This window comes from Artemia sp. Qi Xiang Cuo, chromosome 14, assembly GCF_049724085.1.
Source record: "Artemia sp. Qi Xiang Cuo chromosome 14, ASM4972408v1, whole genome shotgun sequence".
Taxonomy (NCBI): domain Eukaryota; kingdom Metazoa; phylum Arthropoda; class Branchiopoda; order Anostraca; family Artemiidae; genus Artemia; species Artemia sp. Qi Xiang Cuo.
Genome location: NC_142807.1, coordinates 24,954,596 through 24,981,354, shown reverse-complemented (window position 1 = coordinate 24,981,354; position 26,759 = coordinate 24,954,596). Strand labels below are relative to the sequence as shown.

The 26,759-nt window shown below is 34.1% G+C and overlaps 1 protein-coding gene across 1 annotated transcript in view; it reads right to left on the bottom strand.

Annotated features, from left to right (window-relative positions):
• HDAC1 (histone deacetylase 1) overlaps positions 1 to 20,682 on the bottom strand; it is a 43,824-nt gene extending 23,142 nt beyond the window's left edge. Inside the window, exons 1-4 of the mRNA XM_089100445.1 lie at positions 20,566 to 20,682; positions 7,549 to 7,661; positions 3,938 to 4,055; positions 992 to 1,347 (exon numbers count right to left, since the gene is read on the bottom strand). Coding sequence (XP_088956571.1) covers positions 992 to 1,347; positions 3,938 to 4,055; positions 7,549 to 7,661; positions 20,566 to 20,608 — 630 coding nt within the window. The 5' untranslated portion in view covers positions 20,609 to 20,682. The remainder of the gene's footprint in view (positions 1 to 991; positions 1,348 to 3,937; positions 4,056 to 7,548; positions 7,662 to 20,565) is intronic.
• Between the last annotated feature and the right edge of the window lie 6,077 nt (positions 20,683 to 26,759).

Below are 26,759 nucleotides of genomic sequence, written 5' to 3'. Positions count from 1 at the left end.
CGTTCAGATTCAATTTAGGACAAATTGAACTAAATAAATTATAGCACTTTTTTTTTAATTATATAGACAAAAAGTGACAAAATGCTTTTAATTTGGCAAAACACATGCGGATATTCCTTATCAAAACAGAACCTACAAACAGCACAGACCATTTTGATTAAGTACACACTACCGTGAGCAAGGACATTAATCATATTTTATATATATATATATATATATATATATATATATATATATATATATATATATATATATATATATATATATATATATTATATATATATATATATATATATATATATATATATATATATATATATATATATATATATATATATATATATATATATTAGTTAGTTCGTTTTGCAGAGGTAATCATAGTTTCCAAAATAAATGGTGCACAACAATCTTTTAGGAGTCAATTGAAATAGTGATAATAAAAAAAGATACTGGTGGTATTTTTATAAGCTGAATTTATTATAATTTAGTACAAAGAGATTCAACTCACATTCTTTCGTCTTAGCAAAAGATGAATTGGTTGTCCTAATACAAATCAATTCAGTAGATACGCAAGATTAGCCGCCAGGGAAAGAATTCATACCCAACCCAATTTTAGAATCGTGTTTCATTTGTGGCTTGTTTTTGTTTATTCATTTTACTCCTTCTATTCAGGCCACTTCAAAAAGTTAGTTTTTTCTTTGGCACTGAGGACGGCTTAGCAGAAGTCTTTCAAAAAAAAAAAAAAAAATATCTGCTTTATGTTTTCGCTGGATGAAAATTACCCTTTGAGTTGCATTCCCTTTTGCGTTTGTGCATTTTGTTCTCAATACATTTTTTTTTTTTTTTTTTTTTTTTTTTGTGACAAGAACTACAACTGTGGCATTGCTTGCTTCGGTCATTTAAACAATAAAATTTAATCTTGTCTAAAAAAACACACCAGTTATATAAACGACGTTATTACAAAAAACGAGTTACAGAAGGCAAAACTCACTCTTAAATCCCCAGTTCCAGGGAAATATTCCCCATACTTATGAAAAGAGACGGTCATCACTCTATCAGTCGTATAAAAAGCTTCTTCAACGCCATCTCCATGATGAATATCAATATCAACATATAAAACTCTCTGGTGATACTTTAAAAGCTCTAAAATGGATAAAACTATGTCGTTCACATAGCAGAAACCGGAGGCTTCTGATTTTTTAGCGTGGTGAAGTCCACCAGCCCAATTGATGGCTATATCTGTTGATTGTTTATTGAGCTTCACTGCACCTGCTACTGATCCACCCGCAGATAACTGACAAAATTCGTATAATCCGTCGAAAACGGGACAGTCTTCACCAACATTAACTGAAATAATTAACGTTCTGTTAGCATTATTTTCATATTTTCTTCTCAAATGCAACAATCATTTAATGATGGTATTAAAGCATAAACTGATGTGAAAATACCACTCTTTCTGGTTACTCAGACTAACATACTGAGTTTAGAACAATCAAACGTAAACGGCAAAAAAATGGTAAATCATATACAAAGCGATAGAACAAAGCTAACGTCACAGGCCTGAGCTAAATCGTTCAATTACTGACATATCAGGCAGTTTATTGTATCAAACTGTACGTAAAGAGCAACCAATGCTAATACTAAACAAAATTCTGAAAACGGTATTGAAAAACAACATTCACAAAAAATCTATGTTTTACTGTAATGGCAAAAACAATTAAGTTTAAAGTAAGCCACAAAAAGCTATGGTCAGAGGAAATGTGCATATCTCCAGAAAAAAGGGAAACATGCATTAGAAGGAGTAAAATCTTGATGAAAATTTCATCATATTCAACATGTCCAAGAATCTGATACCCTAGGTTTCAAGTTCTTATTATAGAAAATTCAAAAATTTTCAGGTTTTCCAAAGAGTGTCTATTGTTTTTTTCTTGTTGTTTCTTGTCCCAGGAATGATCGTATCGAGCCAGTGGACATAGAATATCGATACAAAGTTTTAGTGCCCTTTAAAAGTAACAACATAGATGGTACTACAGGACAGGGTCAATTTCTGCCATTTTAAACTGTCAATCAAAATTCTTGGTCCAATCATGGCCAAAATACTATCGAGCAGAAATTGTGACACGGCCGATCGATACAGAATTACTGCAAGACTACATACATAGCCTACTATTTCATATAAAACCATACTGATTTCTGCCAAACTATGGCCAAACTAGGACTAAAAGACTATCTAGTAAAAATTATGAGACGGCCAAACGACTTAAGAGCTAATGAAGCCTCCCAGTTTTTAAAGTTTTCAGTATTGCCCAGAAAATTGGAGGGGAAGGTGAAGGGGCCAATAAGACATTTCACAGGAAGAGGAGGTATCCAAAGCCTCGAAAATTCATTTCTAGGGCAAGATTTTCTAACTTTTTGTGAAATGGATTTTAATCAGTGGAATCTATTCATTTGGAAGAATATACTGGAACTAATCACGCAATATGGATGCTAAGGGGATAATAGCTCCCCAATTATTAAGGAATATTTGTAGTGTGAAATAACAGATTACGTTTACATAATACTATTTGGTGGTTTGACAGACTTTTCATGGTTAGTAAGAAGGACATTGAAAACTGTAAAACATTGCAAACTATTTTTATGCATATATATAAATATATAAATATATATATATATATATATATATATATATATATATATATATATATATATATATATATATATATATATATATATATATATATATATATATATATATATATATATATATATATATATACATACATACATATATATATATATATATATATATATATATATATATATATATATATATATATATATATATATATATATATATATATATGTACATACGATGCTTATACGTTTATCCTTTTGTTTGATGCCCTGATGCCACCTCCCCCCCCCCCAAAGAAAAAAGATGGCATATCATAAACTTGCGGGCACAAAGGATGTTTCACAAGGGAGCAATATTTTCTCAATGTACAAAAAAAACGTTAAATAAAAAATAAATGCTATTAGTAAAAATAAACATCGACGAAGAAAGTTGAAATGGACAGGAATTATCAATTTAGAGGGGCTCGGCCCCCCGTAAAATTAAATTTACATACACACTGCTGTAAGAGTAAAGAAACTTGATAAATTTAGAAACAAAAGTTGAAAAAACTCAAAAAGGGGGTGCAGCTCCCATCAAGGTCGACCATAAAATTCAACCTGTCTGAGAACCATAGAGCAGAAGTTTCAAGCTCTTATCTACAGAAATACACACACACACACACAAACAAAACACCCTCCCTTAGCCAGGGATGTATACTGTTTTTTTTTTCAAGGAAATATAATAGAATATTACAAGAGTAAAATATTAGAAGACGGCTCATTCAAAAGAGAATTTGAACTATTAGAGTCAGCTTTAAGCGATAAAAGAGATCACACTACAGGAGTACCTGCTTATGCCGTTTTGCGCAACAAAACAACAATAATGGTCAAAAAAAGGTAAAAATCTGTTGAATGAAAATTAAGATAGCCAATAGGTTTGGATGTATTAAAAAATGAATTTTATGACTTCCCAATTTCAAAGAGCATACTACAACTTCACACAAAATGAACTACCATTATAGACTGCTCAGTCAGTATTATTAAGGGCAATACAGCATTGCGTGGTTGTGCTCCAGTTATTAATGGTCGAGTCACTTGGTTTTACCGACACTGCGTGTACTATATCTGACGTACTTTCTTATCAGTAGGCTATCACCTTTCACGCCTTTGTCCTTTTATTGGAAAATACGAACACATTTTGCCAAAGACCTTCCAAAAATAAATTGCTCAGGAAAAATATTAAAGCTATTGTGAACACTCAAAATTCATTTCACCCAAATCATGAATTCATGTAGAATGGAGAAAAAAAGCAAGAAAAACTTACATCTTTGCATCTGTTTATTATATTCTCCCATATTATCAGGTCGAATACTGCGAAGGAAACGAATGTAATCGTCACTATGAAACTTTGTTATTTCATCGGCCGTTGCTTTATGAGGACGCTGAAATGAATATTTTCTGAACATTAGATTACACAATCATTTTATAAAATATGAGTGACTGAACAAGCAGTAAGTACGCTGAGTCTGGGCAGCTTACAGTTGAATGAATTCCCACACAACTTCTGAATTTCAGATGCCAGGTGAGGCAAAAAATACCCAATCCTGTTGCAGGTACAAGTTAGTAAGTAGGCAGAGGAACAAGACCTACCAGCTTAATGAAAAAAGTTTCAACAACAATTACAGGTAAAACTGTTCCTATTTACAGGCAAATAGCCTTTAGTTACAGGGGGAAACGCAGACACTTAAAATCATTACGTATTCCAGTTCCTTTTTCTTTTATTTCTATGTTGACAAGATCGAGAATAGGATTTTGCTGAAAAAACGACGAGCCTGTTAGAAATACCAATTTGATACCGCGAGAAAGCACTGTAGTCCAAAAAAGAGAAGGCAAATGGTACGGTAAAAGTTCAAAATTCTTCAAATTTCTGGCAGAAAAAGTGGGTGAACCAAAAGGCTAATGTTTTTTCTCCTTTTTCAAAATTCTATTACAATCAGACGAAATCAGCTATTTTTTTTATTTTGCTTTGTAAAGTCTTTGTATTCTGTTTTCTGCTCTGAATCAATTTGTTTGTCTCAGATGAAGTGAGAAAATGAACTGGGGGCCCATCTAGGAGGAAAAAATATACAGGCCTCCCGCTATATTTTTTGTGAAAAATATAAACTTTGTGAACTTTTGACCACAAAAATATGAACTTTTGATGGCGGTTTTTATGAACCAATGATAAACCTAAATTTAAAATATGAGCACCTCAAAAACTGCCCGTGGGCACAAAAAGTTTCAGTTGGTGTTTTGCTATAAAAAGTCGTGCCTGGTATTATCAAAATCTTCTCTGATATTATCAAACATTTTGTACCATCTATTCAACTATAATTACAGATGTCACCCTAACTGGTTTTTAAGCTAGATTACAGGCATGATTTTTTCCCTAAGACTAAAAGATAGCTTACTACAAGTAGATATAGGGACAATATAGGAAGCAAGTTAGACGCAAAAATTTCTTTTTGAACAAAAGAAATGTATGTTAACAAAACATACAGTGTTACAGTTTGAAAGGTTTTAAATAAAACCCTTGCACATTTGCTTTGCTTGTCCTTTATAAGGACAAAGACAGCAACCGCAAGTGCTTTTCAGCTGATGACAAAAAAATTATGAACTTCATGAACCTTTTTTCTAAATTATGAACTATTTATGAACTTAGGTTAAAAATATAAACTTTTTTCATAATTATGAACCCATTGGGAGACTGGAATATATCATTCTAGTAATGGTTGGTTATGAGGATAATCGTTTCAACATCTATTCAAGCAAATTTATCAACAACCTTCATGGGTACAACAAAAATCCTCAATTGCAGCAGACAATCGAATGAAGCTTTTCAACAAGCATTATTTAATAGTGACAAATTTACTGTTGAAGATAACTATCTGTATGAGTGAACATAACATGAATTCATTTTATTTCCAGTTCTTTCTTCACTTTTTTTTATTTTAGTTTTTTACCCATTTCTATTCTCTACTATTTCGGTAAAAACCTTCTGAAAACAGGATTACCAATAATTCAAATACCATACTATATAACGATACATTAAGGTGGATACAAGCTTTTTTATGGTCGATTTATGATTACAAGCAATTTATCAATCCTACTTTATATAAATAATAGTAGGCGGAATATTATTAGTTGATAATATGATGTTAAATTAATCTTTCAAATTAATTACTGATCTTAAATTATAGTCTCAAAAATCATTTAATATGCACTTACTCCAATCATTTTTATACAATCCTGAAAAAGGTTTGTGCCAGCTTTGCTTCACACTCAGACTATCTGTCTTGACGGCAACTTGATTTCAATTCAAAAATCAATTTTTGAATTAAAATCAAGTTGCCATCAAGTCATGGCTAATTGTAGAAAAAGCAAGACAGATAGTCTGAGTGAGAAGCAAAGCTGGTATAAACCTTTTTCATGATTGTATAAAAAGGACGCATTCGTGCTCAGGTTGTTAACATCTTTTTTCTAATGCTCTTATTTGATTTTGCTTGTTTAGAGGACTAAATTCCCACAGATAATTTTTCCAAAGATTAAATATTCAAAGAAAATCACAAACCCATTTAAAATACCAAGGACATAAAATTAACCCATTTTTTGCCCCTTGGACCCAAAATTATGAGGTTTTTTTTCAAAATTAGGAGGCTTTAGAGCAGTACCACATTTTGTCAGTGTTACCACGTTGAATCGTGAAAATAAATATGAAGAAATAATTGGAAAAATTTGACAATGTTTTTTGTCCATAAAAATTGAACTTTAACAATCTGCTAATTCCCAAGGATACATCTTCAAAGGAAAGCTCTCTGATGCCACATGTTCTTAGTGTCCTTTGTTAATTTTCCACTGTTTTTTTTTTCTTTTTAGATTTGGTGCCTGCTACTACCAAAAACTGCATAACTACAAGTAGATGTCGTTTCCATTAAAAACAGAACTGAACTGGACAGTTGTAAAACTGTCCTTAGTACTTCAAAGCTAGGAGATTCATCAAATACAAGTAATGCTGTGACAACTAGTTGTGGAAATAAAGGTAGGTGTGATCTTAGAATGAAGTATAACAAACAAGATTTTGTTTGTATAGAATATGAATTGTTATGTTAGGACGAAACACAAAAAAGTGATTATTGCTTAAAATATTAACCAAAGTAAATACAGCAAAAAAAAAAAATTACCAAGCACTTTTTCTAAAACAGTTATGTCTCCAAACACATCAAAACTGAAAAAAAAATTCTCTACTATCCAGAGAAATGAAAAAAATAAGACTGAAAACAAAAGCATGGAATAATCATGATATGTCTGATTACTATTCAATGATGATTATCTACGGCGTTACTGTTTAATGGTTTCAATTTTTAGTCTTAGCATATTTTTTTTTTTTTTGGTGACAGGAAAAAAAATTTCCTTTTTACATTTGAGTGAATTTGGAAATAAAAGCATCTTTTAAAGTTTTTCATTAACATACACTAATCAGCTTGACTATCAGTATATTGACGAGCAAATTTAAGTCCATCTAATAAAATGGATGGATCATAAGGACACCCCTCCTGATAGAATCAGAAAATAATAATATATGAATCCACTATGTTGTGTTTAGCCCCCTCCTCCTTCCTCTAGAATAAGTTGTGATTTATCTTAAAGGTTGTACCTCTGTGTATCAATGGGTAGGTCAGTCAAGACGCTTAACACCAATACAGAATTTTTTTCTTCAAAAAAAAAGAAAAAAAAAATTCAGATTTTTTCACTATTATTTAAAGCCACATTGTTTCTTTTAAATATTAAAAAAGGTAAATCAAAACAATTACTTTTCAGCTGTGTTGATGAATATTTTATTAGGAAGGAGCCTAAAAGATATAAAACAGACTGTAGTAAAAAGTTTATTGGGCTTACGTAAATTTCCATTTTCCTATACAGACCATAATTGAGTAACAAATTATGAGTCATCCTTATACGGTGAGGCTTCATGGGGTGCCCTTGGCCATAATAATAATTGCCAACATCACCTTAAAAATTAAAAGAATAGTGTGTTATTGTCAAAACTGTAAAGATAAATTTGTCAAGTAACACAACTTGGAAGACTGGGTCAAGGCTTAGCCCATCACGATTTTCTGAACTGTATCACCATAAAACCAAAAACCCCAAATTACTTAAATAAAATATTAGTGTAGGTTATTCAAAGCCCATGGGAGGAATAATTGTAAGCAATAATACCGAGGAATAATTGCATTCATTACATGACTCATAAATGCAAGAAGAAGCAACAAAGTTGATCTTAGCCAAGGTGACAAATAAATGCAAACATAAACGAAAAAACGTACTGAACTGTTAAAAGACCATCCCACAATTTACTAATTTCTAAGATTTCCAAAAAAATAAGATTATAAGGGATACCGTCAAGATTCTTTGGAATTGTTTGGGGTGTTAAACTATGATCTCTGCATAGATATGTGTATTTTCCATAACAGAGAAGTAAACTAGGGCTTGCATTAAAGTGCACAATTAGACACAGGAGATTTTATTACAAAAGCCTGTTTTTTTAAGAATAAGAAAGACATACTGAGCGTTAGCTCTTATGAGAGGTATTGGACGACACTTAAAACAAAAGGCAATGAACAAAAAAGAAGGAAACAAATTAGTTAAGAAAGAGAAAGACAAAACCAAACAAGGTCAATTTTCAGCCTTCCAGTATTATTTACTGGCTGAAATTCGCCACAGTCATTTTATCTTCTTTTTTTTTAATTCGTTTTCTTTCGCTTTTGCCGTGCTACATATAGAGCCAGTATATCTTCAGAACGTATTTATAGAGGATTCTTTCAAGAGGAAGGGGGTACACAAAAAAAGTGTTCAAGAGTCAGTTTGACCTGGAGCATGATAAAAAGAGAGCACCATACCCTTGGGCCAACTGTTGTCAAGAGGGAGCATTCTGATATTTACAAGATTAGGGCGGCCATTCTGAAAGATGAAAGCCCATTTGCTTCTGAAGATAATAGGATACACAATGTAGTCACTCATGCTTATATCTCTAATGAATATGTATCGTCAATTTTACATGCATATGTGACTGTTCAAAAGGTGTATAAGAATATGTTACAGAGCAAATAAATGGAGACCTCAGCCTATGCAGTAAAGAAGGAGATCAACGAGATGTTCATAATTGGAAAAAAAGATAACAATAATGTTCCAAGACAAGACAGTGGATCTCAAGAAAACTAAGAATTTGTATGACAGACTGATGATCCTGGCAAATTCCAGCAGAGTCACTAGCCAGAAAGAGGCTATTGGGAACTATGAGTTCATATTCTGAGATCAAGGGCCGTTTTTCCACCAGACTTACTTTCTCAGGAAAAAAATTAAAAAACAACAGACACACTGTTGATTCACCAGGCTGTCCTTGCATAAGAGCAAAACCCACTAGATACACAGATATTTTTTTCTTTTTCCCAGGCGTCCCACTGTTAGTCATAGCAAACTATTATCCCATGCTCAAGAACACACTCATATCTATGGTATATGGAGCTGTGGAGAGATTCTACATGGAGGACAATAGGGAGAAAAAGAACAAAAGCTTTGCCAGCCATCCATGCCTTTACTAAAGCTGATAGGACTGGAAGGTCCTCTGGTATCAGAGAAGCGACCTGGCTGAAAGTGTACACAAAGGCAAATAATGATGTTATCATATTCCTACCCTACAGCTACCTTGTACCCTTGAAGCTCTAAAAGACATGTTCTGAGAGTCTGTGAGGATAAGCCAGCTTTGCTCTGCAGGATCACCAGATGAATTCCTTGCAGATAGGCTATGACAAGGCAGTTGTGATAATTAAAAGTGCAACATATGCCATTTTGGTCAAAAATGAGTTATGTATGTGTCATGGGTAAACTAAGCACAAGGAATTGAATGGTGGTGTCAGAATTGTCTTATCTTGTACCGTTACGAAGATAAAAGAAACATAAGTTATGTATATGTCATACACATACAGAGTTCAGTGAGGTAACACCAAAATTGAATTGGATATTATTCCTGCCTGGGTTTATTTTGGTGAGGTCATAATTTATTCCAAGTGAGTTGTTGACCTGAGTTAACTTTAAGAGGATTATAAAATGGAATTTACTTTGCTTTTAGTTTAACCTATATTTCGATATTTATTAATTCAGTATTTTTTCTTGAATTAATATTGAGACTGTTTTATTTGTGCGGTGATTGCGATAGTCATGAAAAGCTCTGACGAAACGCCTGAACTTGTATATTCTCCGGTTCTGAATTTTATTCAAAGCAATTTACTAAGCGGAATTGAGAAGGATATTATTAAAAGACCTGGTATGGAGTTTTTTGACGTGAATATAGTCAAAGAAGCTAAAAGTTTACTGTGGCAAATACGTGCACCTGAATCAGATTGCCCAGTACGTAAGGGGAACAATGCACTTTCTAGTCATTTTAGTGACATTATTTCTCTGTTAAGATCTCTTGACAGTAGTGACACTTTTGTACCTATGTTTGTGATAAAGCGACCTACAGAGGTGCCATGTCTCCCTGCAAATGCTTATACTTCTTTACTCTCTAAGTTTAATGAGCTGCAACGAGTGGTTGTTGAAATGTCAGGGAAACTTGACAATTATCAGTTGAATTTTTCTCAATTACCCAAACCTACCCCAGCAATTGACACTCATGCGACAATTATTGTCTCAAATGTGCCTTCAGATCTGTCTTATCCGATTAAAAGCAAATTTGTTTTCGATCAAATAGCTGGGCATGAATTAGTTTGTATTGTGAAACCTGTTAAAGACAGATGGTATGTCAATATCAATAAATCTGCAACTGAAGATTTTTGTACTTCGGTTCAGATCTTTATTACCGGAGCAATAGTTAAAGTACGATCCAAGCGCTTTTTTGGGATTCTCAGAGGTTTCCAAGTTGATGCTGACCTTTCAGTTATTAATAGGCTTCAAGGTATAATAAGTGCAAATTGACTGGGCCAGACTATGTCACTTAAGCTTGAATTTGAAGACTCCTTCACTCAGTCTCCTTCTTTCAAAGAAGAAATTAAAGTTGGATATGAATTTTTTTCAAATTCACGTATTTAAAGAAATACCTAAATGCTGCTTCAAATGCCGAACATGCGATCACTTTCAAAGTGCTTGCACCAGCAATGTCCCGAAATGTGCCAGATGTACTGGGCCACATCTTTCCACAGAGGAGATTTCTTGTAGCGCTGCTTCCAAGCTTACTAATTGTGGTAAAAATAATACTTTTTATAGCTTATCCTACCCTGTACCTACGGAAATAACGTCATGCTTCGACCTTTTGTAATGAATTTGGAATTTTCAATAATATCGCTTCATGTTAATGGTACAAAGAATAATGACTTTGTTATTGATGAGCTCTACAATAATTTTGATTTGGTCTGTCTACAGGAGCATCTTCTTACAGACTTTAGTATTAATGTTTTGCGTCGGAGCCTTCATCATGGTGTGTGTTTTACTACTGCCAGAGCCACAAGAGGCCGCCCATCCGGCGGGCTAGCTTGTGTTTTTAAGCGCAATCCTAATTTGGTTTCGCCGGTGATTTTTTACTCAGATGAGTTTTTTTGGCTGTTTGTATGGGCACTATAGTTTTCATTAATTCTTATCTGCCTTATGATGACCGTTCTTCCAGATCGATGGCTAGATATGCTAAAGCTTGTAACACGTTGAAGTTTTTAGTGGAAAAAATTCTTTCTATTTCTCTAGATTATATGATCATTGATGACTTCAATACGGATATAAATAACTCATCAGTGAGAAGTGATTCGTTGTTAGATTGCCTTCCATCTTATCATATTATACCCAAAACTCATCCGTTTTCTTACATTCAACATTCAGGCAGTAAGAGCAATATTGATCACATTATTTTCTCAACCTAGTATTACTACATCAATAGTGTTTGTATATGCTGAAGAACAAGACTTAGACTATCTCCCTATCTCACTTACTCTTACACTGAATTTAAACCCTGCAAGTTTTTGTAAAGTACCCGGTCTTCAAAATGGTTTGAAAAAAGTAATTGGAAGAAAGCTGTTGTTCCTCTCTACGCGTTTACACTAACAAGCCTGCTATCTGCTATACGAGTTCCCTATCATCTGCTTCAGAGCTCTATACAAGAGAATTGCGAAAAGCACCTGGATTGCTATTATAATCAAATAATTAAATGTCTAAAAGATGCTGAAGCAGTTGCAGTGCCGCTGCAACATGTTAGACGTGGTACGCAAAAACCTATTTGGTCTTTAGATCCTAATTTAAAAACTTTGAAAAATAAAGCTAAGGTTTGGTTAAAAGTCTGGAATGAATGTGATAGACCGCCCCGTGGAATTGTATCTGACCTTAAGCGTAAGACGTGCAGTGAATATAAAAAATATCTTAAGTCAATGCGTTATCGTGGTATGAATTTTCCAGTGTCAAAGAGAGAATGGCGAAAAGTTATTAATTCTGAGTCGATTAGAAGTGATATGCCAAGTAGTGATTGTCTTACTGCATCTGCTTGGTATGGCCATTACTCGTCTATTTTTTCCAATGTTAATTACCGTGTGTATTCTTTGTATTCTCATTCTCTTTCTGCTATTTTTAGTACCCCTCTATCTCAGTGTCTTTGTGTTATTATTTCTCTTTCATTCATAGTTGAAGAAATTAAGAAACTCAGATCAGACACCTTTAATAATGACGGCATCTCTAGGGGTAACCTTTTATTAGATTGATCCCCCCCTTAATGGCTAGCCAAACCCACATCCCAAGATTCGTATTTATACATCAAGCGTGACGGGGAGTTTTTTGTGTGGTAATGTCTATTTAATTGTAGAAAGGATGAATTCTACTTTTTATTTGCTCTTCTTACAAACCAATTACTGTCTCTTGCACTTTTAGTAAAGTTCTTGAGCATGTATTACTACCTTTTGTGACTAATAATATGCTTGAGAGAGATAACCAGTTTGGATTTAAGCTTTAAGCCCGGAGTAGGTTGTCAACATGCACATCGTGTATTATCTTCTTTTTACTCCTTGAAAATTCTTCTAAGGGAAGGAGTATGTATCTTTGTACTTTAGATCTATCAAAAGCTTTTGATAGTGTATGTAATAGTCAGTTTTTTTCTGCTCTTTGTGGTTGCGGTGTCAATCTATTGGTTATTTTGCTTCTTCAGTACTGGTACTCTAATTCTTTTCTTTGGCTGAAATCTGTACCAGCATCTATTATTAAATAGAAAAGAGGTTTAAGGCAAGGTGGAGTTTTATCTCCAACCTTTTTTAATTTATGCATTTCAGGAGTTCTGGCAAAGATATCGGCTACCTATCTCTCTGGTTTTTCTGATGTTTCATACCTGGCTTGCGCTGATGATCTGCTTCTTATAAGCCGTACTAAAACTGGTTTATCAAAAATGGTTTCTTGTGTTGCCACTTCTTTTTCAGACATAGGCCTTTCTCTTAATGTAGATAAATATAAATTTCTTTCTTTTAATAACATTTCTAGTACTTCCCTTTGCTGTAGTGGCTTTACTACCCCTCTCATAGATTCTCTTCGATGGCTCGGTATTTCTATTACTAATAGTCTCCCAAGCTTGCACCAGCGACAATCTCAGATATTAATGTGAAAATTTATTTAGGATATTCTAAGATTGTTGCCAATAGAGGTAAATATAATAAACTCGCGTTGGCCAAGCTCTATTCAACTTTTTGTGACCATTCAATTCTTTTTGCTTCTTGAATTTTTCTCTTTCTGAAGAAAAATGAGTTAAAAAGAATCCGGATTAATTATTTTATATTTTGTAAATTTTTGTTGTTTCTTCCACCTTGGACCAAAAACCGGGTAATTATTAATAAATTTATTGTTCCTAATATTACCGAAAAACTGGAAGCACTACACAGAAAACTTTCAAATACTGCTTGTAACTGTTTTTCTCCGCACCATCACCTTATCAGAGCCTCGTTTTCAGGTACCGGATTTGAACATGGGTTGCTATTGGGTTCTACATCAAGCGTTTTTAGGGTTGTGGGTTCAACACGTATCCGCTTCTAAGCATTTTCAGCTACCGGGTTCTTCCCGTGTTTGAACCCGGGTTCCTTGAATCTGGAACCCGCGGAAATACTGGGTTCAAACCCGAGTTCTGCATTCATTGGCAATAAATTCAAAACCGACTAACCATCTTCAATTCACAGCCCATTAGTTTTGCTCATTGGCGTCCCAAAGAGTTAATTTTTAATTGAAAATCAAGTATTTTGCAGTAGGAATCAAGACATGGCTAATTGTAGAAAAAGCCAAGATAGAGAGTCTGAGTAATTAAGAGGGAAATCTATTCCTCAGCATCAAGCATTTTCAGCTACAAAGTTTAAACCCCGTGTTTTCCTCGAGAACCTTGAGAAAACGCTTGATGCACTAGACCAGAACAACCCGTGTTCGAACCTGCTGAGCCTGAAAACGCGGCTCAGGTTTTTTCAGTCGTATAAGTTATTTTTCTTTTATTTGTTTAGTTGTTTTTCTCTGTTTGGTCTTTCTATATTTTTTAGTATTGTAAAGAGTGAGTAAAAATCAAATAATGATAATAATAATGACAGCTTGTGTCCATATTTCTGGATATTACTGCTAATTAGACTCTGCAAGTTGTCAGTTTTTTCTCTCTTCCTCTTTTCCCCCTCCTTTCATGTTATTTCTTTTTTGTTTTAGTTTCCTTTAAATTATTATGTGTTACACTGTAACTGGTAATCTTTGATTTCTATATTGATTTATGTTGCATTTTATGTGTTTTTCCTCGTGATACTCCACATATTGTACCTCTGTACACTGTGGATTAGAAATAAATAATAATAATAATAATTGGTCAACTAAGTACAAGGAATTGAATGATGGTGTCAGAATTGTCCTATCTTGTACTGTTACAAAAATAAAAAGAAACATAAGCCTCTAAATGGCGTATCTCTTTTTTTTTCCGGTCTTTTTGCAATTCAGAATGACAGAAGAGGATTATTTTATGGAACTATAACAAGGGGACAAGGCATCTGTCTCCTTTTTTGTCAAGGAAAAAGGAAACATATGCCTTAAAATGGAACAATTTTGAATTCGCTCGGAATAATTGAATTTAATTTATACCACTGAAAAAAACATAAAAAGCTGGTTAAGAATATGTTCCTTTATCCCTATTAGCTTCACCCTTCAGAGTGACCACAGCCAACAAACTTTTTCCGTTTTTTTTTTGCTCTACTGACAAGTTAAAAAAATGTAATTATTGTTTATTATATACATAACCTATCCCTATATCAAGCTGTTGATAAACCAACTAGATATAGAATCTTCCAGATCTCAATCTTATTACACCTTATTTTCTTTAATAACCAAGAGCTTTTGGAACATATTGGGTTCTTACCTACCATTAGTAAAAGTGACCACATAGCTGTAGAAATACTGCTCTGTCTAAAGACTGTGACTAATCGATTTATTAAAAAGGTGTTCACAGATTACAATTCTATCAAAGAGGAACTGAACATGGTAAATTGTAGTGAAGCCAAAGAAATTAAGAAGCAGCTTAATAAAAAAAAAAGAGATCTGGGAAAAAAAAGCAATGGAGTGTCCAGACCTGTACAAGAAGTTCAAAAGAGCAAGAGATAAGTTGAGAAATTTAACCAGCAAACTTTGCCAGAACCATGAAGCCGCACTAGCCTAAGAATGCAAGCAGAACCCAAAGAAATTTTGGCAATATGTGTCATGTGAAAGTCCTGGTCGGCGATCAGTATCTAAACTAACTGCTTCAGGAGCTGAACCAACAGATGTCAAAGAAATTGCAGATGAACTGGACTGCCAGTTTCTAGTAGCACATCAGATACAGACCCACCCAATATTTAGCCCACACAAATCCACCATCCAATAGAGGCCATTGAGATTCTTAGTTCAAATATCCTCAAATGATTTAAATTGCTAGATGTCAGCAAATCAGTTGGGCCAGATAGGTTACATCCACGTCTTCTAAAAGTAGTTGCTGAAGACATTCTCAGATTCATATTGGAATCCAAGGGAGAACTTATTCTTGGTTTCTATCATATCTATCTGGTTGACTTATCTTGGTTGATCCTCTCTTTTCCAACCCGTCTGAAATAGAGTTTGGTGTTCGACAAGGATCTGTGATTGAGCTGATACTTTTTTTAATTTACGTTAATGACCTTATAAATGCAGTTTAAAGCCTAAAACCTACCGCTTGGTGTTGTCTTTGTCAACCTGCAACTGTCACTAGTTGTGGCAAGAGTTCATCCTTCTCTGATACACTTATAGCTTTTGCGGATGACAGTAGTCTTGGCACAGCTGGCGAAAGTAAGTCCAATCTCCGTTTAAATATGGTTGCCCATTTTGAAAGGGTTACTCAGTGGTTTGAAATTAATTAATCTTGCCTTAAATGTTGGAAAGTCATGTTTTCTTATTTTCTCAAGAGTGTCAAGGGCTTTTTCTGGTTTAAATAAAATACATGCATCAAGGGCTTCTCTTAATAGGTCTAGGGATCATTGCGTTTGATTCCTGGGCAGCTTGCTTGATGAAACTCTCTTCTTCAAGCCTCATATTAACCTCATTAAAATGTAAGTCTCCAGAAGCCGCGGGATCCTTAAAAAATTGAAATACATTGTTTGTTTGGTGATGTAAATTTATTATTTAAAAAATGTTTGATGAATGTATTTGTTTAATTTTTTTTCTAAGTATTGTTTCTCCCCTGTTTTTTCCTGGCCATAGATCCTTACAGGGGAGAATATACTGAAATATTTGTATTTTTACGTGTAATTTAGTGTTGATCTTGGTATTTGGTGATATATTTCATGTTTTGTCTTTTTCAATAATAAATTCAATTCATTGCCAAGCGACTCTCCCAATTATTCTAAAACTCCCAATTTACCATACCAAGGAAGTGCCAACTGATTCGAAAACAGCACTTGTCAACCCTGTGTTGAAAAAGGAAAATAAATCCAGCATTGAAAACTACTGTCCCATAAGTGTAACTTCTGCTGTTGTCCAAATCCTGCAAAGAGTGGTAAATGACTCTGTCATGAAGCATCTCTAAGTTAATGGGATACTATCACCCGGCCAACATGGTTTTCAACCAGGAAAGTGTGGAGAAACAAATTTACTTGAGACTTATGATGCTATAACAGACCTGATTGATCAAGGCTTACCTGTGGATGTCTTGTTGCTTGACTTTGCAAAAGCATTTGACAAAGTTCCACATCCACACTTGAACAAAAAAATTATGTCATGTGGAATTAATGCAGACCTTGTTGGCTGGATCTCAGCTTTTCTTACAGATAGAACACAGAGTGTGAGGATTTTACTGATGAATGAGAATAAATCCTCTCTGAGAGATGTGGAGCTACCAGTTGTGTCCTGCAGGGTAGTGTCTTATGACCTACCCTATTCAATATCTATATGAATGATATTTTTCAATCAACTACAAATCATCTAACTCTCTATGCTGACAACTTAAAGTTGTTTGGTGCAGTCAATCATGAGCCACTACAAACAGATCACAGCCATATTCAAAACAGAGCAAGAACATGGAACATGAGCTTCAATGTTGACAAATGTAGTGTTATAAGCCCAACCCAGGTTTTAAGTATACTATGGTCAATCCAGCTGTAAACAATATTCAAGAGCTGCAAAGAGTAGATAGAGAAAAGGATCTTGGAATCATTGTTGACAACCATTGTAAATTCTATTCAAACAGCAAGAAGACTGTGTCTCCTGCATATCCTGTGCTAGCACTCTTTTTGTGAGGTTGTATAAGGCCCTTGTCAGACCATTGCTTGATTTTGGAATGTGTATAGCCTAACCAAGATATAGAGGTGACATACAGCTTCTGGAAGGGGTGTAAGGAAGAGCTGCAAATGCAGTATCTAAGAAGAAATACAAGCCTTATGATAAAATTTTGAAGGAGCTGAAATTGTGTACACTGATTTAACAACAACAAAGAGCTTATATGCTTATGACACATGAGCCTACTTCACAAGACTCCCCACCCCCAATTTATTTGTCAATTTCCCAAAATATTGGCAATGCCTGGAGAGGACATTAAAAGAAGCTGTTCAAGGCATCTGTCAAAACTTGACACCAACAAGTTTTTCTCCTGCCATATAGTGAATTGGTGTGCTGGATTTACGATTCTTTGTCCAAGAGGGCAAGAGTTTGAATCCTAGTGTATCCAATTATTTGGTTTGGGATGGGCTCAATGGCGTGACTCTGTAGGCTCAGCCAGAATCAACCCAGCTCTAAATGGGTACCTGGAGAAATGATAGGAAGTATATAACTTGGGTAAAATTCTACTTTAGCTACTTTTGGCTATCTTGAAAAGGGGCAAGCTTTGGAAAATGAAAATTTCAGGGATGGGTCTATAGGATAAAGTGTCTCCCAGGAAGGTATTTTGAAGCACAGGTAATTTTTCTTTATTCATATTATTGACTTACAAATAAAGTAAACATACTACAGTAGTTGATGCCTTTTTTATGCTCTTTCCTAAAATAATAATCATTTTTGTTGGAAATGAATTTTACCCCCCATCCCTATATATACCAATTCCAGTTGGTGGGTAAAAGTTTAAACTTACTCTCATTTACATCAGAAGTAAAATTTACCCCCACACCCCTAATGTGCAAATATATACCCTGAATTGGTATATATAGGGGTGGGGGTAAAATTCATTTCCAACAAAAATGATTATATTTGGAAAGAGCATAAAAAAAGGCATTGAGTGGCATGTTTACTTTATTCCGAAGTCAATAATATGAATAACAAAAAATTTACCTCTCCACTCTTTCTCCCTCTAGAGGGTCCTGGAATTTGCCTACATGACAGGTTTATTACCTATTGAAATTTTGACAAAAAAAAACATTTTAATTCAATTTTCAGTTTTTTTTTCTCTGGCTTTAATTCTGAAAATACAACTCCTGTTATTTGAGTAAAATTTTAAGCCATATCAATGTTTTTTTTTCAAAATTTAGGAAATGTGTTTGCATATTTTCAAAACCTTATAAATTGTGATTCAGCAAAGTTGTGAAACTGAAAACAATTTTGTTGTATTTCGTTTAAGCAGAAGATCTATTTTGTAAGGTTTCACTTTTATAACACACAGATTTTTAAAGGTTATCAAAGGTCAGGTCCCTCTAGAGGGAGAAAGAGTTGAAATAGGTACTTCAAAATACCTTCCCAGGACATACTTTAGCCTGTAGACCCATCCCTGAAAGTTCATTTTTTTTTTAACCTAATCCCTTTCCAAGATAGCCAAAAGTAGCTAAAGTAGAATTTTACCATAACTTGGACTATATATCTACAAATTAGGGGGAAGGGAGGTAAAGTAAACAAAAAAGGCCTCATGAAAAATGTGTTACTATTATTATGTGGACATCCACCACATGGCTAATATGGGAGTAAAGTTCATTTGTGATGCAAATGGATGTTATATTTAGATTAAGGATGCAATTCTATGTATATTATTGCACATTAGGGGGGGGGAGGGTATATATTCTGTGAATATATAGGTTCTAAGAAATTCATGAATTTCTAAGAAAAACTGGAAAAATGAATTCGGGCCAGACACATGTCTAAACATGGGATTCTAGCTAGACACACTTTTGAATGCTGCTTAAGCAGTGTTCACAAGTATGTCTAGCTTGAATCCTATGTCTAGACAGAATCCAATGTCTGGGCAATAACCATTCACAAGTAGAATTTGTTGCTTAGATAAAACTATAAATTTAGTTTCAAATTGTCATTTCTAGCCAATCAAGAGAGCTTATGCAGGCAAAACTTTCAAAATTGTAATCCCTATTTTTACTGTCACAAGATAATGGATGAGATAAGCAAAACAATTGCCTTAGTGTGCTTCACTATTATGTCTGGTGTTGCATATGTGCCTAAAATGAAAAAAACAATTAACAAGAAAACAAAAACTTAATTTCAATTTTATAATGTAAACATAGACTATATAATGAAAACAGTGGATCTTGACACATTCTGATTGGCTGTAATCAAACATCCTAGACATTGAGTTCTAGAGTCTAGCCAAGCACCTGGTAAATATCTACAAAGGAATATTATTTGTTTAGGACTATATTGAATACACTATTTGATGGCCTTTTTATGCTTATTAAGAATATAATAAGCATTTATATCGGAAATGTATTTCAGCCCCCCCCCCCCGATATAGGCTATAAATGCTTATTATATTGATAATCAGCATAAAAAAAGGCATTGAATGGTGTATTCACTTTAGTCCTAACTCAATAATATGATTTGGTAGATATTGACCAGCACCTTGTCTAGCATGTCTAGCTAAGCGCTAAATTTTACTTGTGAACGGTTGTTGCCTAGACATTGAATTCCACCTAGACACATGCCTAGACATGGGATTCTAGCTAGACACACTTATGAATGCTGCTTTATATCCAGCTGGACTCCTAGGCTTAAAATACTGGTTGGTTGGTCGGCTAATTCAAAGGTCAGTATATAGGCTATATACTTGTGCTTCATATTATAAAGTAAGAATTGTTTTCTGAGCATCTTTCCTTTTATCCAGTTACTTATTTAGGCTTATATTGGAAGTGCCTATCAAAGGCTACTTGAAATGAACATTAGAAGGTATGGTATTAGCTGGTGGAGTAGACCTAGCCTAGGCTAATGGATTCATCTTTTAGCTAGCAAGATCATCTAAACATCAAAAATCTACCAAAAGCAATTATCTGTGATATCTTTAAGGAAACAGGCTTAAAGAGAGGAATCCCTTGTCCCTCTGTGCAGCTAAAGCTGGATTTTTATTATGTGACTTGTACACCCTCAAATAGCCTACACCATTGAAGGAATGTAAGAAATCTCAAAGAGAAACACAAAAATAACATAACTTAGATGGTAACTTGAATATTAACTCACTGTCATAATAGTAGCAAACTCTTTTTTTACTGTTGCTACTCATGTCAAATGATATTAGCCTATAACCCAATTCCAATTTTTACAATGGACAGTAATGTACATGTACACCCTCAAAATTTAATTTCTTCCACTTCCCCTTAAGAATAGCACTTCTAGGGAGCGCTGAATTGTTCGATTTTAGGCGTTGTGAAACATTGCAAAAATATATTAGTAAGTAGTAACAGCTTAAACAGCAGACCTTTTCATAAATACTTGAGTGCCTTTGATATTTCAATCTCGAAAAGTCTATCTTTAGGAATATCCCTAATCTAATATGCTTTAGAATCAGATAATAGTATTAGGTTACTGGTTTTACATTGTAATTCAATAATGTGATGCTATTCTTTAAAAACATTAAACCTCTTTCAAGAACAGTTTGAATTCTCTTAATTCTCGTCAGCTCATTTAGTTAAACTTCTACTTGAAAGTGACTTAGAGACAATATTTTTTATCCACTTCCACCTACTCTAACATAAAACTTCAATCCCCCTTGCCCCATCTCCCCCCAGCCTTTCTAAAACAGAACCTAAGAGTTTCAACTTTATTTCCCAAGCCATATCCGAGAAATGCCGTATATATTACTTTAAGAATTTTGATACACATCTTAACTTTTGATTTAACTCCCGCTCAAGTCATAATTAAGGTCACCTACCTCATCTTCTCAATAATCGCCGAAAGTTCTAACTTTATTTTCCTAGATGCTCAAAAGATATTGCAGATATGCCATTTTGATAGACTAGTGACGCGTAATGTCTCCTGATTTACCTTGCTACTTAAATTTACATAGATTATAAGTTCCTTAAGAGCTGGTAATGTACAAAATTCTGGCAGATCAGAGGAAAAAAATAATTTATTATGTAATAGTTTATTATTTAAACCGTAGAGATTATTTAAAAACTTGGTTCATATAGCAGCTTTTGATTTACTGATGAACCTCCGGGAATCTTTGTCTAGCGAACGATGTGTAAATTCTTTCCTGTAAAAACCTATCGTTGAACAGGCGTATGTTTTTAAGCCGAACAGGAAGAAATTGGTCTTTTTACGAGATTTTTTTTTAGGGGGCGGGGGCCCCAAGGCTTATGGTTGTAAGTTTCAAATTAATCAGAGACAACAAAAATTGAATACCCAAAATCATTTCTAAGTTGTGTCTTAGAAGAGTTTATGGCGGTAATAAACTGTTATCAAGTCCATATTAGCCTGACCAGGTACAATTCGAAGGAGGTTTTGTTACTCGCGACAAGTAAACTAGGTGTGGAGTGTCCGACTCTAAAAAAAAGAAGAAAAAAAAGAACTATCGGAACTGCGTAGAAGCTGGCTCCTCAAAAAAAAATCAACATCTCTATAGCCCCGTATTATATCTTATAAAAAGTCTATTTAGGCCTATCTTAACAAGGTAACAAAATCGAATGGACCTACCAGTAATAATAATAATAATAATAATGATTTATTTACCCACCATCTACAAAAGATTATTATAGTGGTGCAAGGAAAAATAAAGGGAAAATAACTAAATACACCAATAAATAAAAAAAAAACAAAAAAACACGAGTGATTATTGGAGAAAAATGTCATCTATTCAGTATCACTTTTATCAGAGACATCTCAGGGATTATCGACCATTCTTTGACAGGATTCATAATTCCAAATTTTTTAAGACAGGAATTTCGGTTCCACTTGGGAATAAACAACAAACTTTACATATCTAAAATAGCACTTATTATTTTTGTCTATGTCACTTTCGGCAAGTAGATGAGTCGCACCGGCGAGGTTTTGGCAAACTGGGCGATAAATATAAGCAAGTGATTTAATGGAGTATCGCCCCCGATTTGGAACAACAATCCCGTAAGCACGTTTAATGGCGAAGGTCGTGTGCTTCACAATGGATTTTCTGGTTTTGTGGAGCGATTCATAAATCATTAACCCGAGGTATTTCAACTATGGCACAGCAGGGACTGAATGATTTACAAGAGAAATACCATCGCTCTTAGCCGTGTTGAAAGCTAGAAACTCACAATTTTCAATATTAATTAAAAGTCTGGTTGACTGAAATTCGTTTTTAAGTATGTTTAAGTTATCTTGCAAGTCGATCTGCTGAGAAGAAGAACGTCATCGGCGTAAGCTATATAAGATTAGTCGGTATCGTGAAGTAGAAGAGGTGAAGAGATATGGTTCAGAATCTGAGAGATTGCATGTTTAAATATGGCAGGACTAAGAACACTGCCTTGCCTCATGCCTCACGAGTCCGTTGATTTTGAATTTAAGTTATCAAGTATTTTGCAGTAGGTTGCATCAATACATGGCTAATTGTAGAAAGAGAAAAGCCAAGACAGATAGTCCAAGTAATTGAGAGGCAAATGTTTAAATGGCTGCGGCACGGGTATAATCATGTGCCTCTGGACAACCAACACCTTTTTGGAATCCGAGCTGGTTATATCCAAAAAGTCCGGTGTCAAGCTAGGGAAAAATAGCATATTCAAATATTTTTCTCAAAATGCACGATACACTGATAGGTGTGTAAGATTTACAATCATTGGTGTTTTTCCCTTTCTTCGCAACCAATGTTATAATTCCTTTTAGGAAACTGTCGGTGACAATGCCCCTAGTAACGCACATTTGTAAAAAAAAGTGGAAGATGAGAATACAAGCTATCAGGTAAGTTTTTAAAGTGCATTATTGAAAGGCCGTCAGCGTCTATCCCGGTCTTACCTTTGGACAGAGTTTTTCTTAAGGTGGTTTTAAGCTGTTTCAGGGATATAGCGACAACGTAATACTGTCCTGAGAAATGTCCAAGCCAGCTAAATGACTTTCCAATTTCTAGAAAGACGAGATGCAGCTTGCCATGATATATATTCCGATGAGGGTCTAGAGCATAAATAAACGATTCGGTGCTGAAAACCCCTTTCGGCCTCCTTCTTGTGTCTCAGTGACAATGTTTTCCTTATCTAGCAAGCACCCTAATCTAGTATCTAGAACATTTTTCTGAAATTTTACTAAATGTTGCCATTCGTATAATAGTACAATCACTGCTATTTTGCTATTATTTATGAATATTAAAGTCATCTCTAGAATCTAACTTTTGTTGTGACAATCTTCCTTGTTCAATACTTTTTTCGTTAAATTTCGTGATGAGATAATCTAAATAAAAATTTCATTCTTTCATATTTTCTTCATTTTTTTCTTTTTGTGCATAACCACGTAAAAAACATACAATGCACGGATAATAATATTTACAATCATCATCCCTTCTACTACTTTTCTACAACAATTTTAACAACAACAGTATCATCTCAGATTTTTTCTTGAACAAATTTCACAATTCATTCCTTCATTTTTTTTTCATAATCACATAAAAACGCACAATGCACAAATAATATTACTTACAAATTTCATCCTTTCGACCACTTTCCTTCAAACATTTCAATTACCATCTCCAGTCTCATATATTTATGTTTGACCTCCTATCAAACAGTTCGTGGTAACGAACTGTAAGTAAGGAGCGACTAGGCCTAATAGTAACTGAAACTCTAAAATGTGGAATTTTGATACCAATAGATACATCAGAAGAACTGGATTTTCATGTTGACTCCAAATATATAAGATTTATTAAGTTTAATTTTGACAATCAAAAATTACGATACTTAGAAAGCTTTCCTGATTTTCAAAAAAAGGGAAATCACTACCAAAAAGTCAAGTAATCACAATGTAAATCATACAATCAGATTCCCCTACGACACTTCTTTTTTCCACAAAGTCGTCTGATAAAGTTTTTAGATAGCCATTTAGTTCAGCATAGTCAAATGGTCCGAAAATTATGGCTTTGGGGATGATACGATCCCAACAGCCACAAGGAAAATGGCTGAAGCCTATGAAATTTACCCATTGTCTATATCTAGTATTTGTTATTGGAAATTATACAGACATTTTTCAGAGGGAGTTTTTTTCACGGGGATAATATTCCGTGTAGAGGAAGTTTCCGGGGTTGAACTTCCCAGGGGAAACTTTACACCGGGGAATTTACCAAAATTTCTGTACGACATTCTTTTTATTCGTCTTATTTTTTTTTTCGGCGACTCAATTTTAAATGTGGAGATGTTCTAGAGGAATTGTCCAGGGGAAATTTTCAGCGGGGATGGGATTGTCTGGATGATTTTTCCAGGAGGGGAGGGGGGACGTAACTCCCTACGCGAGAATTTCTCTATGAGGGAATTTTTCATAGAAGAAAATTTCCGTTGTGGTGGGGGGGAGGGACTCCCTGGGAAATATTTTCACGGAGAGGTTGGGATTTTTGGCATGATTTGAAAAACGATCAGAAATTAAATAAAACACAAGTCGTTGTTCAAATGAAAGTCTGCTAAGGGTCTCTTTTTCAGGCGGTATCGTCTGCAAGAAATTTTCCGAACATAAATTGTTCTGTAGACGAGGGGTGCTGTCATTTCCCCAATATCTCCTTTTTACTTTAAAGTTCGAATTTTTACCCCAATTCTTTAATTGAAATGGGTAATCAGAAGCTTTTTTAAAAGTACTAAAAATCTTTAATATGAAGATTGAGGTATCGAGAAGGGGACAGCCCCCATCATATACGGAATAACTTCAGTTCATTTTATATTTTAATGTTGTTCCCCTATTTCCAACTGAAAAAAGTCGTTTTCTAAAAGTTTAATCCATAACATAAGATCAACTACTAGATTTCCTAGCTTTTTGCTTTTACATAAGCTTCTAATATCCTTTATAAACTTATAGTGAAATGGACACTCAATGAAATAATGGTGTACATCTTAATTCTTTACTTTACAAGCCTAACAAACAGGACTATCCATCTTCTCTACTCTAAATAGCCGAACATTTGTACTTATGTAATCTGATCGATAACGGAATAACAGTTTGAAATTTCTCTTATTCAACTTGCTATAAATATTAAATTCAAAGCAATTAGGTTTTTCTGTGTAACAAGAAAAGTGTGGCTTAAATCCCCTAATGTTTCCAGTCTCTTGTTTTCTCAGTCTTCTCTGATTTCACCTAAACTTAACCTATACAGTTTAAGGATTATATTACCGCTGTTTTCGCAAGTTTCTAGAAGCCTTGGTTTTTATAGCCAAATTGTAGAAGTATATGGTGACTAGTTTCTTGCTTTAAAACTAGAGCTACAATGGAGGACTTTAATTTGTCGATGGGGTGTGCTGCTACTTCCAGGCATTTTAAGATCTTGGAGAGAAATCTTATTATAGCACGAGGAAGTCTTATAGAGAACGACGTGGGAGTAATTTAATTTTGCAAGCAGTAATTTAACATTGTTCAGTGTTATTGTTTTTCTTAGTATTTGTTTTAGTGTACATGGCAACTGGCTTCTAAATACATGTATTTATGTGTGTATTCCTTTTATATAAGCAGCGCTACTTCACAGCCTATTATTTACTGCCAAGATTGGCTTAATCAAAACAGTTTGAATTTTGACTTTCTGAGTAGTTTAGTTTTCTTGGAAAAAAAAATTACATGTATAAAACAATTTTAGATCATTTTATTAACTTACGTTACTTACCATGGTTCCCGGTCATTTTTGGGGGAATACATGTTGGTCCAAAAACTTACCATTTCTGCGAGTACTAAAAATTCTGGTACATAATTTAAAACAGGCTATTTCTCAATTTCTTTATCTCCAGCCCCATTTAAAGATTTTTTTTTATCTCGAAGATGCATTCCGTCTCCGAAAATAAAATTGGGAATCATCTGGTTTGGTTGTTTAGGAATGCCCAAATCTAATACCTGGAAATGCAAATTTCAAAATAATTAAATAGTAACTGTTTAACCTTTTTTTAGTATAATCTTGGTTAAGAAAGATCCTGTTTTGGTTGTCTAGAAATAATTAAATTCGTGCATGTGACAGTCAGCAGGTAACAAGCATGTTTGCCGACCACAAAATGCTCCTGGAATTAATTTGATATGCAATTGATTAAGAGACATCTACCAGTACCCTATAAAGTACCTTCTCAAAATGAATTGCAAAGACCCTTCATAAATTTAATGCAGACTTTGCTCTAAAAACGCATTTTAAAGTTTATAAAAGGCTTTTAGTTTACCTTTGCCCTACTGTTTTAGTGTCTTATATTCATAGCTTGTTATTGCAAAACCTTTATCACTCTATTGCAACTGATTACAAT